Here is a 15,946-nt window from a genome sequence, read left to right as displayed (position 1 = left end):
ATTGTGCACTCTAAACAAATAGAAACCAGTCATGTTCTTTTCCTAAGGAAGAATCTGTACTTCATCACCAACCTCATCACACAGAGACATCCTACTGCATTCAACAAGTGAGATGAGAAATAGTCAAGGTCAGTCTATCAAAAGAATTGTTAATCAAGTACTAAAGACTGAAAATGCAAGACACTGAGGTATCCTAGCATGAAGCAGTTATCACTCTTAGGGTGGGGAAAAACAAACGGAAAAGTGGGGATGATGATGATGATGATGATGATGATGACTTAAGATTTTATTTCTTTATTTGACAGAGAGAGACACAGCGAGAGAGGGAATACAAGCAGGGGGAGGGGAAGAGGGAGAAGCAGGCTCCCCGCCAAGCAGAGAGCCCAATGTGGGGCTCGATCCCGGGACCCTGAGATCATGACCAGAGCCAGAGGCAGACACTTAACATCTGAGCCACCCTGGTGCCCCATAGAGTGGGGATTATAATAATTTAGAAGCTTAGATAAGGGATTCCCCCAGAGCTGGCATGCAGACTTTTGTGGTAGGAGTGTTGCCAGCTGGCACTGATACCGCTGAAGGAGTGTGATGAGGCTAGTTCTAGGAAAAATTGTCAACTAAAATAAACTGCTGCTACTCAGGTCAACTGCCAGTGCCAGGGCAAAGGTCAGTGCCACAGGAACGCAGACCAGGAAAAGGAAGCAAACTGTTATGCGGAAGTCCCTTCTTCCTCCTCTAGCCTTCCTGTTTCTTTCTGGCATTTCTAATAGGGAGCAAACGATAAGAGTAACATGTGAAGTCCCTGTCCCAGTATTACCACGCGGACTACAGAAGAGCATGTTTGCTTCTGAGAGACAACAGCTTTTGAGAAAGATCTGGAGGATGATTTAGAGTATGTCCTGTGGCAGCACAGAAGGGTACAGGGTCCTTCCTCCAGGGGATCCGACCTCCCCTTAATCAGACATTCCAGGTCTATGGATTGGCTTATATCTATAAACTGGGTGAAAGGTGGTAACTTGCCGTTGTGAACACTCAAGTCAGGTTTCTGGCTCCAGACATGGAGTTTCTCCTTCTGTGTAGTTCATGTAGCATTTAGTAAGCTGCCCATCTATTTTATTCCTAGAAACACTCTAATCCATTAGCCACCGCCAAAAATCCTTGTGAGCCAAAACATTCTCTGCTTTGTCCTCTACTGCCCATTATGGAACATATGTCCACCTCGACTCTGGTGAGGTGCCACTGGACCTCAGGTCAGGAGCTCCCACCATAACAAACAGCCTAGAGAGAACAGAGATTTTTAAGGATACAAGTCTCCTCTCAGCAATTTATTTCTCAGTGCCCTCATGAAAAATGTGTCTTCTGTGAAGTCTTAAAGGATGCAGTAGGGGGATGGGTGTGCAGGTTGCACATAATAAATCCAGTACAATATTCTTATCTTTCTAAATTGTTAGATTCTTTCCTCGTTATGCCAAGAAAGTTCTAGCACCTTAACCTTATTACATATAGGCCACCACTGAGTCTAAGTTTCAGTCAACCACATCTGAGTTAATACCTTAGATTCAGAATTTCTTAAGAACACACCCAGATCAATAAATTTTATCTCTAGCACCTAGGTTGCTCAGTTGGTTAAGCATCTAACTCTTGGTCCCAGCTCAGGTCTTGATTTCAGGGTCCTGAGTTCAAGTCCTGCCTTGGGCTCCACACTGAAGTGGAGCCTACTGAAAAATAAAGAAAGAAAAGAAAAGAAATAATTCATTTTATCTGATTTACTGTTACATTCTATCCTTCCTGGCCTAATCTATTTACAATCCATTGTTTGCAATGACACAAATTAGCAAAATTTTGCACCTCTTTTAAAGGCTAAGCTCTTTCCAAGGAAGTTGGATTTTGTTCCTGTCCTTTGGAACATGAAGAGCTCTGGGCCTCACAGCAAAAGGTTATAAAGATAGGTCTTGAGTATAGACATCCTTTGCAAAGCAATTATTCTAGGAAAGGTTATAAAGGAGAGTCAGAATGACCGGGGTTTCAAGACTCTCAGTTTTATCCCAGCCAATTCAGATGTTCCCATTCCAAGTCTCAGGGGTCTGGTTCTTTCCACTCAGTGTCCTCAACGAGACATCGACAAGGCTGTATAATTCTATTAGCAGCACAATTAAAACTTTGTTCAATATTTAGTTCTGTGACTACATGAAATAAAATGCTTTAGAACCCAGAACCTCTCTGATTCTCTAAAGGTTGCCCTGAGTGTGTTAGGATGTTAGCTTATCATTTTCTTTCTGTAAGGGTTCCAGTGATCTGAGAAGCAACCATCCCATCCATCCCTCAGTCCTTATAGTCAAAAAGTGCTTTAACCACTTTAAACACTTCAGAAATCATTTTATCACAATCAATCAAAGGTAGCAATCTGATGAATCACTACGCAAATAATTGCCATTGATTACTAGGACCTTATATCATGTTGGCAAGGAGCCGAAGATGCAATCACTGAAGCCCATCTTTGAAAGCCCCCCCACCCCGGGGTTTCCAATTGTAGTAACAATTTCTTTATTAATATCTTTTGTAAGTCCAACCAGGAGACCAAAACCACAAAAGCTATTTTAACAGAGGGAATTTAATATGGTTAATTGTTAACCATATGCTGAAGAACTGAAAACGCTAAAAGGGGACAATGAGCATCATAGAAGTAGTACCAGTAGGAAACAGCTATCACTCCAAAACAGGGATAAAGAGAATTACTACAGCTGAGAAATTTGGAGCAAGGACTGCCACGGAGCTGGGTCTCAGATCTGAGGAAATGGTATTGATATCTTTGAAGGGGTGTGATGGCTGGTTCTAAGAGAGTGGAAAACTACAAATTGGAAAAACTGGGGCCAACTGTTAATGCCAGAGTGAGGCACTATCACTGTGGTGAGACAGACAAGAAAAGAATCGCACAGGAAGCAGCAAGCCCTTTTGTCCTCTACCCTTCCACTCACCCTCCCCTGCCGGCAAAGCCTGCTAGGCAGCCAGCTAGCAAAGAAGAAACGTGGTTTAGAGGTGCTGCCCCAGATTCACAAAACAGAATCTAAAGGGGTGCTACGAAGCTGAGGAACAATAGCTTAATAACCTGTAGTCAAGAGGAAGCAGGGGGCAGCTGCAGAGTCAGGGTCCCCGATTATATGAAACTGTTAAAGGATGTATGGCATTTTGGTCTCCTTTCTGCACAGCACCTGGCAAATAGCAAGAGCTTAATAAATGTGAGCTATTAGAGCTCACAAAACCACCAAGAGTTAAAGAGAAATACCATACTTCAGTGGCACGATTCTTTGCTATTGCTATTGGGATTCAAATGTTCCTGTTCTTTCTCCACTCCCACACAGTGCAAGCAGACAAGGAGAACATGAGAAAGAAGCAGTGGAAAAGAAAATCAGAGCAGTACTGAGATAATGGCGAAGACACAAAACCAATAGGGATTATATTTTGGGAAGTTAAAAAAACATGACACAGGTGAAAAGCATAGTGGATTCATGGGTTTACCTTCTGTCTGGGGTACTATCAGAAAGTTGCTTTTATGAGATCTATATGGTTTTCTTTGTTTCTATTCAATGTACCTGTTGCCTTGGCTTATGTTAGCAAATAAACACTAGTAAAAAGTTTGCCTAGACAAAGGTAACCCAGCTAAAGGTAATGGTTGAGTTAGGTTCAAGATAACTAGATAGAAAGTGATTGGGACTTACACGGTTTCAGCAATACTTAGCCCAGACTTTCAAAAATTCTAGTTATCTGGCCTTCCACCCTTCAAAGTCATATCCAAATGGAGTAGTTAGGCAGTCATTACGTTTTCAAAACAAGTCCTAAACTTGGCAGAGCCAGAATTTGCATCTAGGTCTGTCTGACTCCAAAGTCTGTCTCTTAACCAGTACAAACATGAGGTCATGAGGTTCCTGACTACCCTTACCCACAGATACTGCCATCATTAGCCATGTGGCCCTCACTCATTTTCCTCTTCCCAGTACTATACCTAAGATATCTAATTATCTGGCCTACAGAAAATTAATTTTTTTAAAGATTTTATTTATTTATTTGACAGCACAAGCTGGCAAAGGGGCAGGCAAAGGAAGAGAGAGAAGTAGGTTCCCCGCCAAGCAAGGAGCCCGACGCGGGGCTCGATCCCAGGACACTGGGATCATGACCTGAGCTGAAGGCAGCTGCTTAACCAACCAAGCCACCCAGGCATTCCCAGAAAATTAAAATTTAAGGATAAAAATGCAATGATCAACTAGTTACCTATTTTTCTTAATGGAGGAAAATCATATTTCTTTAAGAGAATAACACTGACATTATAGTCATTAAGAAATCCTGTGTTAAAACTGCTTTACTCACTTAGGCAACCGAGTTGCAAATTCCAACTACAAACTTTCTTGAAATGAACACTAAATAGCAGTGAAATTTGGTGAGTCAAGAATAACAAATTGTGTAAGACTGGTTTTAGTCTTCTCCCACCCACAAACAAGGAATTTTGTGTTCAACAGCTGGCAGGGTGAGGGGCAGTATGGAAATATTAAGACTGGGCTTAGTTTCTCAAGAAGGCATATAGTTTCAGAAATTAACAAGGGCTTGTTTCCTTTCTGTAAAGTAATCCTATATATGTGATCAAAGGGTATTTTAAGATTCGTTTTACACAGGCAGATCTATTCACTAACAAGCTTCCTCTCTCTATGCTAATGCTGTACCCCTGAAATGCCTTCTATCCTCTACCATACAGACTTAACTTCATTTATTTCTCAAAATACTGATTCTTCAAAATCGAGCTCATGTTTCCCTCCGCAATGGATGAATTAGTAAGATGGTTTCAACTAGCTGTATTTATAAGGCTTCTCTAAACATGATACAAGGGCATCTCCTCGAAAGAGAAATTTTAGAATCTCTGAGCTAGAACAATTGCTCAAGGATTACCTAACAGTCTATTCTCCCTGTCTCCAATACGTAAACTGCCCCTACCCGTTAATGTAACTTATCTCAAAGGTCTTTTCCAGCTCTAAAATTATGACTTCACAGTTCCACCGACTAAATATTACTTCAAAAGGCGTGGAATGTATCTAGAAACCATTAAATTCTCAAACCGTAACGGAGTTCAGTTATAAGTTACGCTCAAAGATCTGAGGCCAAGTCCTCAATTCTGGTGAGAACAACAATCAGCTGTGCTTACTGTCCACGTCTGTGCACTGTACCGCAGGTGACCGATTCACTCCGGGCACACCGTAGGCCCCAATCCGGGACAGAAGCCTGCCGGTCAAGCACTCTATCCCAACACCGAGACCAGGCCCTGACAGACCGCTTTATCTCTTAGAAACAAAGCTGGGTAAAATACCTCGACCCGGCACCACCCCCAGATACCCGCAGCGACCGGGACCGCACAGCGATGCAGAGCAGTGATGCAGGTGCACACCGCACCTTGTTTTGCTCCCGGAGCCAGGCGGAGTTCGCGACACCAGCTCCTCCCCCCACCCCAGCCCCGGGTGCCCCAGCCCCGCAGGATCCCCCGGCGCCGATGCACCCCTCCTCCGCTGCCCTCCGCGACCCCACTGCCCCAGCTGTCCGCCCCTACGTCCCTTGTTTCTAACCATGGGGCACTTACCATCCCAATACCAGGCCGGTGGTCACGATGAAGCAGGTAAAGACCACTGCGATGTAGAAAAGCGGCGAATACTCATACAGCGTTACCAGAAACACCGCAGCCATCAGGATGTCCTACACTGAGCCGAGCTTCAGCCGCCCCGCCCGGCCCACCCGGCCGGGGTAAAAGCCACTACGGCGCCTCGGAGCTGACAAACTTTGTGGATACGCACTCGCCCGGGGTTCTAGGGCTAGACGTCGGGGCAACCTCGCGGGCTGCGGGAGCCGGAGTGCCAATCACGACGCCGCCTGCAGGGCTCGCCCCGCCCCTCCTGCTCCCGTCCCGAGCTATTGGCTTCGCAGAGGGGCGGTGCCCGGACTGACTCACGGGATTGGTACCCGGAGAGCGTCCGTCTGTCCTAGCGGTGAAGGCTTTTCTGCGGCAAATTCTAAACGCGCATCGCGGCCAAAGCTGTCCAAGGCTCAGGTAAGGTTTTTCTGATGACACAGAGAGGAGGCACGGTCCGAAATCCACGTCACAGAGTCTAAATCCCGCATATTGGATCCGCGGCAAATTTGAGAGGAGGAGAAGAGCCGGCATGTCGGGTTCTACGAAGCGAAGTAGTAGTCCCGCACCTGCTCTTGTTTGGTCTAGACAAGTTACTATTAGAGACTAGGAAAGACCGGAAGGAGTCTCACGAGCAGTTTATACGAGCCTTGTCGGCCTTCTCAAGTTGGATTTAGTGATAGACGATAATTAGCGTTGCGTATCGGGATTCTCATAGAAGTACATCAACTGTCCGTCCACTCCCCTTCCTCTTCTTCTTCCCGCCCCCCCGCCGCCCTCAAATTAGAATTAGATCTTTGAATTTTTCCCATTCATTTTTACTTTAACAATAATTTAAAATATGTATGTATGTCTGTATTTTTTTTTTTTTTTTTTTTTTTTTTTTTTTTTTTTTTAGCTAGAAGAAGCCTTTAAATAAAGGAGCGAAATGCTTATTCCTTCTCCTCCTCCCCGTTCAGCCAGCTCCATCAAGGTAGCCTCCCTGGATGTCTCTCACACCTCTCCTGAGAGCTCAGCGGTTTGCGTTTACCTCTTGGCCACACCCAGTTACCACGGAGACAGGGGAACGTAGTCTTTTATTCTGAGCAGCAACACCCCCTGCTACAAATTAGGGTTTTGTTAAGGAAGAAAGGGACAGTGGACCATGGGGTAGATAGGTAGTACCCCCTCCACACTCCAAATCGCTAGTAAAATCAATCCTGGAGAAAGATGAGATAAATTTGTTGTATGGCTTCACAGGTCTTTTGGCAAATGATCCTGTATTGTATGGAGTAGTGTATATGTTGTTGTATATGTATGTAGTAGTAGTATATGTATGGAGTGATGCTGTGTAAGCAACTTGGTTCAATAACATAATTTTTAACAACTACATATATGATAGTATATAGTTTATCACTGGGCAACTTTTTTTTTATTATGAACAACACTGCAACGAACATTTTTTCAAAAAGATTTTACTTATTTATTAGAGAGAGAGAGAGAGCACAAGCAGGGGTAGAGGCAAAGGGAGAGGGAAAAGCAGGCTCCCCACTGAGCAAGGAGTGGGACAGGGGGCTGATCTCAGGACCCAGACATCATGACCTGAGTGGAAGATGCCCAACCCACTGAACCACCCAGGCGCCCCTGCAATAAACATTCTTTTTTTTTTTTTTAAGATTTTATTTATTTATTTGACAGACAGAGATCACAAGTAGGCAGAGAGGCAGGCGGAGAGAGAGGAGGAAGCAGGCTCCCCGCTGAGCAGAGAGCCCGATGCGGGACTCGATCCCAGGACCCTGAGATCATGACCTGAGCCGAAGGCAGAGGCTTAACCCACTGAGCCACCCAGGAGCCCCTGCAATGAACATTCTTTTTTTTTTTTTTTTAAGATTTTATTTATTTATTTGACAGACAGAGATCACAAGTAGGCAGAGAGGCAGGCGGAGAGAGAGGAGGAAGCAGGCTCCCCGCTGAGCAGAGAGCCCGATGCGGGACTCGATCCCAGGACCCTGAGATCATGACCTGAGCCGAAGGCAGAGGCTTAACCCACTGAGCCACCCAGACGCCCCTGCAATGAACATTCTTAAAGCTAAATCATTTCTTTAGGTGAAATCCTAGAGGTGGAACTTTTAGTTCAAAAAGTTTGTACGTTTTAAGCCTTTAGGGAAGCAATGCTCTCCAGAAATATTGTTTTGACTTATGCTTCCACACTTTCATCCTCAATTTTGCGATCATTTGCTATTGTCACTTAAAAAACTTGGCCAGTGGGAAAGGCAATTTTATTGCAATAAACGATAAGGAATTTTCATAATGAAAACAGGGAATTCCAAGTTAAAGTGGCATATTAAACATATGCCTATAATTTTGCTCTCTCCCCAAACTCTACTAAAACTACAGTAAAGGGATGTAAAAAATAAATCAACAAAAACAAGAACAGGAAATAAAATAACAGCAGCACATATTGAAAGATGGAAAACAGCTGAACAAGGATTATTCACTAACCAGACTCAGCTTAAAACTGACTCAACTTGACTTACACTGAAGAATTCTCAAAAGGAACAGGAACTAACACAAATTTGGATATCTGCTTTGGATACCTGGATATCCATTTGGATATCTGTATATCTATTTGGATATCCATTTGGATATCTGCTACAACTATTCAAACTTGTCACTTTACTTACAACATTGATTTCTTTCTAACATATAATACATAATACACAGTGCTGGCAAAAAAAAGTTTTAACATGTATCTTCATTTTTAAACATTATTTTATTCCACCATCTCAAATCCTTGATTGCCATGCTACATATCCTTGAGGATGAAGTATTAAGTTCCTTGTTTGAGATACCCACCCACTTACCTCTTACTTACTCATTCACAAAATGTTTATTGAGTGTCAGGTATGTGCCAGACACTGTAGAAGGCATTAGGGTACAATAATAAGCCAAAATGACATATCTCTATTCTAATGGAGTTTATCATCTAATGGAAAAGACAAACATTAATCATAGAACCTTGGGGGCACCTGGGTGGCTCAGTGGGTTAAAGCCTCTGCCTTCGGCTCAGATTGTGATCCCCGGGGTCCTGGGATCCTGGGATCGAGCCCCGCGTCAGGCTCTCGGCTCAGCGAGGAGCCTGCTTCCTCCTCCCCTCTCTCTCTCTGTCTGCCTCCCTGCCTACTTGTGACCTCTGTCTGTCAAATAAATAAATAATATTTTTTTAAAAATCAAAGAACCTTGAACAAAATATAAAGGCAAAATTATAATAAGTGCTATTAAAAAGAGATACATGAGCTATGAAGGCATATAGTGGGAGAACGGTGAAACACAAGGAAAATCTGGAAAACCTTCCCTGAAAAACAGATGATTGAGCTGAGAGCTGGTGGAGAGAGGAACAAGAGGGGAGGAAATGAACAGCAGGGGAGAAAGAATTTAGGACAGAGCTCTAGCATGTGCAAAGGCCCTAAGGTGGGAGAAATCATAGCACACCTGAGAAAATGAAAAGCCAATGTGCCTAAAGCATGGAGAGTGAGGAGGAGCATGTGGGGTATGAAAAGGAGAGATAAGTAGGGCCCAGACCATATGTGAGTCTTCCTATTTTAACTACTCAACTGTACCCTTAGAGCAATGAAAAGCCACTGATATGATTGAGGAAGGGGCATGTTATGGACTGAATTATGTCCCCCTAAAATTCATATGCTGAAGTTCTAGACCCCAGTATAACTGTATTTGTAGATGGAGCCTTTAAGGAAGTAATTAAAGTTAAGTGGGGTCATAAGGGTAGGATGCTAATTCAATAGGACTTGTACCCTTATTAAAAAAAAAGAGAGAGAGAGAGAGAGAAACCAGAGATTGCTCTCTGTGTGCAAGTGTATACAGAGAAAAGTCCATGTGGGACCCAGTGAGAAGGCAGCTGTCTGCAAACCAAGGAGAGTGTTATCTCCAGAAAACCCGCTGGCACCTCGATCTTTGACTTCTCACCTCAAGGATTCTTTTGTTTTAGAAATTCTTTTGTTTTAGCCACTCGGTCTGTGGTGTTCAATTATGGTAGCCAGGCAGACTAATACAGGGAGTGACATTCTGTTTGCATTTTCAGTCATTTTGGCTATTGTGTAGAAAACTTATTGGAAGGAGGTTAGGATGGATATAATTGAATATGGTAATATCAATTAACAGATTCTTTAAAAAGTCCAGGCAATTTCGGCTCAGGTCATGATCTCAGGATCCTGGGATCAAGCCCCACATTGGGCTCTCTGCTCAGCAAGGAGCCTGCTTCCCTCTCCCTCTCTCTGCCTGCCTCTCTGCCTATTTGTGATCTCTCTCTGCATCTAATAAATAAATAAAATCTTTAAAATAAATAAATAAAATAAAATAAAAGGTCCAGGCAAAAGTGTTGGTAACTCTAACTAGGATAGGGACGGGGACTTGCAGTGAAGTGGATTATTAGTTAAAAATTATTGCATTTGTAAGTGACAAAACTTGAAACAAAACAGTAATTCACTTGAGATAGAGATGTATTTCTCTTTCAGGTGAAAGTCTGGAAGTGGGTCAAGGCAGGACTGATATGGTGCACAGTGCAAGGGACCCAGGCTTCTGTTTTCCTCCACCGTGTGAAGCCCCCATTCCTAAGGTCACCTTATGGTTCAGGATGCGTGTTGTAGCTCCAGCCATCATTTCCATATTCTTGCTACCAGCAAAGAGGTAAGAGAGGGAGAATGAGAGTACTTCTATTTAAGGAAACTCTAAGGAGGCACCACTTATTCCACTGGCCACAACTCAGCCTCATGCCCACCTTTAAGGAAGGCTGGAAAATACAGTCTCCGTTCAGTGCAGCCACCTCTACTGTTGAACACTATTGCTTCTGTTCAAGGTGGTACAGAGCCAAATGCAAATCCCAGGAGGGGCAGAGGGAGAGAGAGAATCTTAAGCAGGCTCCATGCCCCATCAAGGAGCTGAACAATGATGCGGGGCTCCATCTCACAACCCTTAGATCATAACCATAGCCTAAATCAAGAATTGGATGCTTAACTGACTGGGTCCCCAGGCGCCCCTCTTTTCCTTCTTTCTTAAAGAGAAAGTGGACTGCCAATTTCAGTCTCTTCAGCTTCTCCAATACCATACCAATCTGGATGCTTTACTCCAACCCCGTCCCATTTACACCCACCCCTTCCCATTCTGAGACTGCAGCCTGGAGGGGAAGCCTACATCAGTACAGTATGGCCTGCTGTACTTAGTCAAGCCCCACCTTCTTGCCATGCTCCAGCACATTGGAAGGGAAAGCCTTCCCTTCCTTAACACTCTGCAGATACAGGCCTTCTGTCCTGGCCTCAGTTTCCTCTACCACATGACATAGACTGAATGCCACTTTGAGTTTTGCCATAGTCTGGATTTTGAATTGTTAGTGGAGCTTTAAAATTTTATAAAACTTTTCTCAGTAGTTTCTGGATTTTTCTAGATTACTGTGTTTCTGGGGATTCAAAAATCCCATTTTGGTAGTCAAAAGCTGCTTGCTTTCTTCTGCATTCCCAGCATCACAGTTCTGTTTATCCTTTGAGGCTTATGCATGCTTCTGACTGACCAAGGAGGAAGTCTCATAAGAGAAATGCAAGTAAATATTAACATGTTTTTAAAAATTATTATCTGCATTATTTAATTTTCTTGGAGCTGCTAACCCTTTCATTTTCTATGGTCTTCTATAGCCTACATTATTTCTTGGAAGGGTAAATTTATGTCTATGTGAAGACACTGGAAGGAACATAATAATCATCATAACTCTGAGTTTCAAACTTTGAGACAACTATTGCCCAACCAAACTCAAAGAATGTACAATTGGGTATAATCCCATAGAAAGGAATTGTGAAAAATCTTGTATGTAGTACCTCAGCATAACCTGACTCCTAGTAGTCCATTGAATTTCCAAGTCCCTCTAGTAAAAACTTCTCATGTTCTTAGTTGTTGGGCTTCATCATCTATGTATATACTATGAGACGGGAGGCTACCTGAAACTCATTCCAACTGAGCTGACACTGATGATTTATGTGGTACATGGTCTGTGGCCCAAAGCTTAGGACATTCATCTAGGACAGTGGTTCTTGACTGGGGTTGCTTTTCCAACTCTGTGCCCTGGCAACATTTGGCAATGTCTGGATGCATTTTGATTCCCAGTGTGGGGAGGTGCTCCTGGCCTCCAGTGCAACCTCCACTCCCCCAGGCCCCGTATGGTATTTGGAATTCTGCTAAACACCCTACAATGCACAGCACACTGCACCCCACAACAAAGAATTATTTAATTCCAAATGTCAGTATTGCTAAGTTGAGAAACTCTGAGACAGAAAAATTCTTTTTTTTTTCTGGGCACTTCTCACCAAATAAATCACTGTTTCCATATTGGTCCAGGCCATATCTTCCCTGGATTACCACAGTCACCTCCTAAATGGTTTTCTTGCTTCTCTATCTCCCATAGTCTATTCTTTTAAAATTTGTTTTACTTTTTATAAAAGTTTAATTTGTCATGTACATACAATAGAATTCATTACATCACATGTACAGTTCTGTGAGTTCTAACAAATGCCTAGAGGTCATTATTAGCACTATTAGGTCAACATTAGCCCCATCAAGGTACAGAATGGCAGCTCAGTTTTCCAAGTCTTTATTATGCTCTTTAGGTCTGTCCCTCCCAGGAACCGGGGTTAATCTGAGTCTTGGCAAAGGCTTATATTGTAGGTAAGTCCTCTAGTCTCTGCTGTGCTTCTGTGGGTGTGTTCTGCAAACATGGACCTGGGGGTGTGTGCCTGTTGTCTGTTTCAAACTCTGCTCTTCAGGACTTCCCTTACATACTTGGGCTCCCTTATCCTGTTCTGGTCTGAAAGATGGGGCTCTCCATTCTACACTGTTGCACAGTTCTGTGACTGAGCCTGTCCTGCAGATGAAATGGCAAGAGAAAAAAAAGAAAAAAAAAATAACTGGCACACCTTCTTCACTACGCACAACAGGACCCCTTTCCAAATTCCTCACAGAAAGATGGATTTTCTCTCAGGTTTTAGGTGCCAGTGTTCCTGCCCTGCTGAGACAAAGCTAATGATTTTGGCGGTTGGTGTGGTTCTCAAGGCAGGGCAACGAGAGGAAAAAAGGGGAAGGGGGAAGAATTCCTTCCACATTTCTCCTGTTCCACAGTCTTCCCTGATCCAGCCTGCTCTCCTGTCAGGCAGAGGAGGAGGGAAATGTTGAGTCCATGGTCAAAGGAGTGAGACTGATACAAAGCGAAGGTCAAGCAAAGCTTTATTTCGCGCCAAGCACTGAGAATCAAACTGACTGGCCAGGCCCGTCTCTTGCAAAGAGGCAACCTCTCTCTTCTTTACAGACTAGCTTTTAAGGGCAAAGGCCATGTGGTTGGGCCTGGCCACGCACAGGTGACCAATGAGATTGTAACACAGAGAAAGCTGCACAGTCCTGCTAGGTCACACATAGTGACCAATTGAATTACAATTTGCCCTATAGTAGATATTTGAACTAGCCTATCACCTTGGTCAGAATTGGCACCCAAAGGGCAGGGTCCATACTCCTTGGTAGCTAGGAAACAGTATGTGCCCCCACCAATTGGATACCTCTACCTGGCCTGACCCACCCTTATATTTGGGCTTTGTTACCTGGGACTGGTTTCCAGGACTTGTTTTTAAGTAAGTTCCCTGAAGGGGTGGGGCCAGGGTCAGGATGGAGCTGCTCTGGCTAAATAGGCCTTTACAGAAAAAAGAACAAGAAAATTCACTGACACCCTAGTGGTTATGCTTCAGGTTCTACCTTCTTATGGTGGAAGACGTAAAATTAAGGTCTTCTGTTATGTGCGGTCACATTTGGTAACATTGGATATGACCTAAGTTCAAGCTCTACTCCCTACTCTGCTCGTGTAGTTAAGGTCCTCTAACCAGACAACTCTCATCATGGGGACCAGGCACAGTGCCAGCTTATTCTTCAGTGGCAGGCTTCAAGTTCCCCGCCAGCCTGGGCACCACACCCTCTTTAAGCCTGTCTCACACAGACTAGTTTTTTGTTCACTGTGTTCCCAAGGGCAACTCCCTGGCCCTGCATGGCATTTGGTTTCTCCCTCCCCCAGACTGAATTTATTTGATAAGGAAACTGCTGTCAGTCTCCTCTGCCTAGTGTTGAGGGTTATGTGTTTGGCTATCTCTATAACCCCGGGGCAGGAATGCTCCTTCACAAACAGCAAGAAGAGGAGATCATCAAAACATTTCCTTCTTCAATTCTTCGGCTAGTTTGTTATTCTTTACTCTTCAGAGTCCGCAGGTAGTTGTGTTTTTATTCCGTCCAGAGATTTTAGTTATAATCAGTGAAAAAAAGGGATTGTAGCTTGGTTACTCCATCTTGCTGGCTCTGGAAGTACCTCTGTCCCTACAGTCTAACAAAACAGAAAAGTGTCGTCTTAAAAGAACACTAAGTCAGAATGATCCTGCTAAAATGTGTGACAGTCCACATCATTCCCCTGCTCAATGTCTCCAATAACACTATATCTTCACTCTGTAAAAGCCAGAGTCCTTATGATCATTTACAAGGCTATAAGATCCAGCCCTCCAATCCCTCTATGACTTCATCTACAACTCACCCCAGCGCATCCATTCCAGTCATTTGATTGCTTTTTCTGTCCCCTGTAATAGCATGTAGGCTTCTGCCTCTGGGCCTTTGCAGTGTTGTTTTCTCCATGTGGAATGTTCCTCCAGATATCTACATGGCTAATCTCCACAGCTTCAAATCTTTGTTCAGACATGACCTTCTTCTTCTTTTTTTTTTTTTTAAAGTATTTATTTATTTATTTGACAGAGAGAGAGATCATCAGTAGGCAGGGTGGCAGGCAGAGAGATGGGGAAAGTAGGCTCCCTGCTGAGCAGAGAGCCCGATGTGGGGCTGGATCCCAGGACTCTGAGATCATGACCCAAGCTGAAGGCAGAGGCTTAAACCACTGAGCCACCCAGGCGCCCCTGTTTACTCATTTTTTATTCTTGTTTTCTGTTACTTCTTCCTCCCCATTAGGAGGAGGAGGGATGGTCGGGATGTTTAATCTGTTTGGATCTTTGTGCCCAGGACAGAGCTTATTACATAATGAGCCCTCATTAATATTTATTGCTGGAATAAACAGGCGGGAATATATAAATAATACAAATATACTTTAGCAGGCCTGCTGTTACAGAGAAAAAAGGACTTAGAAAAAATTCAGTCCAGAAAAGATTATTCTAATTCTGATCTTCCATTAATTTTTACTTAGAATACCCCTTTACCATTGACCCTGATCTTGTCTTCATGTCAGATGCTTGACATGGGATAAAACACATTTCAGTGACTTCAACACATCTTAGTATTGATAGGTTCTTCACCTTTTTATACAGGTTAGCCAAGCAGAAAAGTTTTGGAAAACATTCTGGAACCCCCTTCATGAATAACACAAGTTAGATGGCATTTTCAAACCCCATTTAAAATAGCTGCAATATTTTTTGTGGTTAAAACACTTGTATAGAATGAGTTAGAAGTTTCTGTACATAGTCTATATTAATTTTATACCTCCCATAAAAGAAAATAAATCACGTTTTTACCAGTGTTCTTATCTTGTCAGTATACCCAGTCCAACCTTTCTTTGGTTTGATATAAAACCAACCATTTCATAGCCAGTAACACTTGGGAAACGTTAAAAAACCAGAATGAAAGGGGAGGGGGGAAAAATAACAATGGGTTTTCTTTTTATCAGGTGTGATGTTATGCAGCTTAATGTTAATTTTTTCACCATTTCCTCCAATTTCTCTTATAGATGGAGAGAGAGGAGATCTGGGGAAAAGGTGCAGAGTTCGTGGGAGAATCTATGTTAAAGTCGAGTATAATAAGCTGATGGACCACTAACATCATTTTCTCTTCCATCATTTGTTACAGATAGCATGTGTCAAACTTACTGGTCCCCTTCTCATAGTAAAAAGTATTATGAGGGCAGATCACTATGAGAATGTAGTTGAGCTGTGGAATTTCTTAAAACTAATACTTTTTTCTAACTTATGAGCAAAGGTAGATAGTGTATCAGTTTATGTATTTTGAGCCCTGACTTAATGTTATTTATTAACATGCTAACAAGTTACTAAATGATATCCTGCCTCAGGGAGGTTTTTGTTTTTTGTTCTTAAGATTTTATTTATTTATTTGACAAATCACAAGTAGACAGAGAGGCAGGCAGAGAGAAGAAGGGAAGCAGGCTCCCCACTGAGCAGAGAGCCCTATGCGGGGCTGGATCCCAGGACCCTGAGCCACCCAGGC

General features: G+C 43.2%; 1 protein-coding gene across 1 annotated transcript in view; it reads right to left on the bottom strand.

Moving 5' to 3' along the window:
• The window catches only part of CGRRF1 (cell growth regulator with ring finger domain 1), a 30,540-nt gene extending 24,715 nt beyond the window's left edge, over positions 1-5,825 (bottom strand). The window contains exon 1 of the mRNA XM_032344272.1: positions 5,615-5,825. Within this exon, the coding sequence (XP_032200163.1) occupies positions 5,615-5,718 (104 nt within the window). The 5' untranslated portion in view covers positions 5,719-5,825. The remainder of the gene's footprint in view (positions 1-5,614) is intronic.
• Between the last annotated feature and the right edge of the window lie 10,121 nt (positions 5,826-15,946).

This window comes from Mustela erminea, chromosome 5 (assembly GCF_009829155.1).
Source record: "Mustela erminea isolate mMusErm1 chromosome 5, mMusErm1.Pri, whole genome shotgun sequence".
In the NCBI taxonomy this organism is placed as follows: domain Eukaryota; kingdom Metazoa; phylum Chordata; class Mammalia; order Carnivora; family Mustelidae; genus Mustela; species Mustela erminea.
Note: the sequence above shows the minus strand (reverse complement) of the source record. Positions and strands in the feature narration are given on the sequence as shown.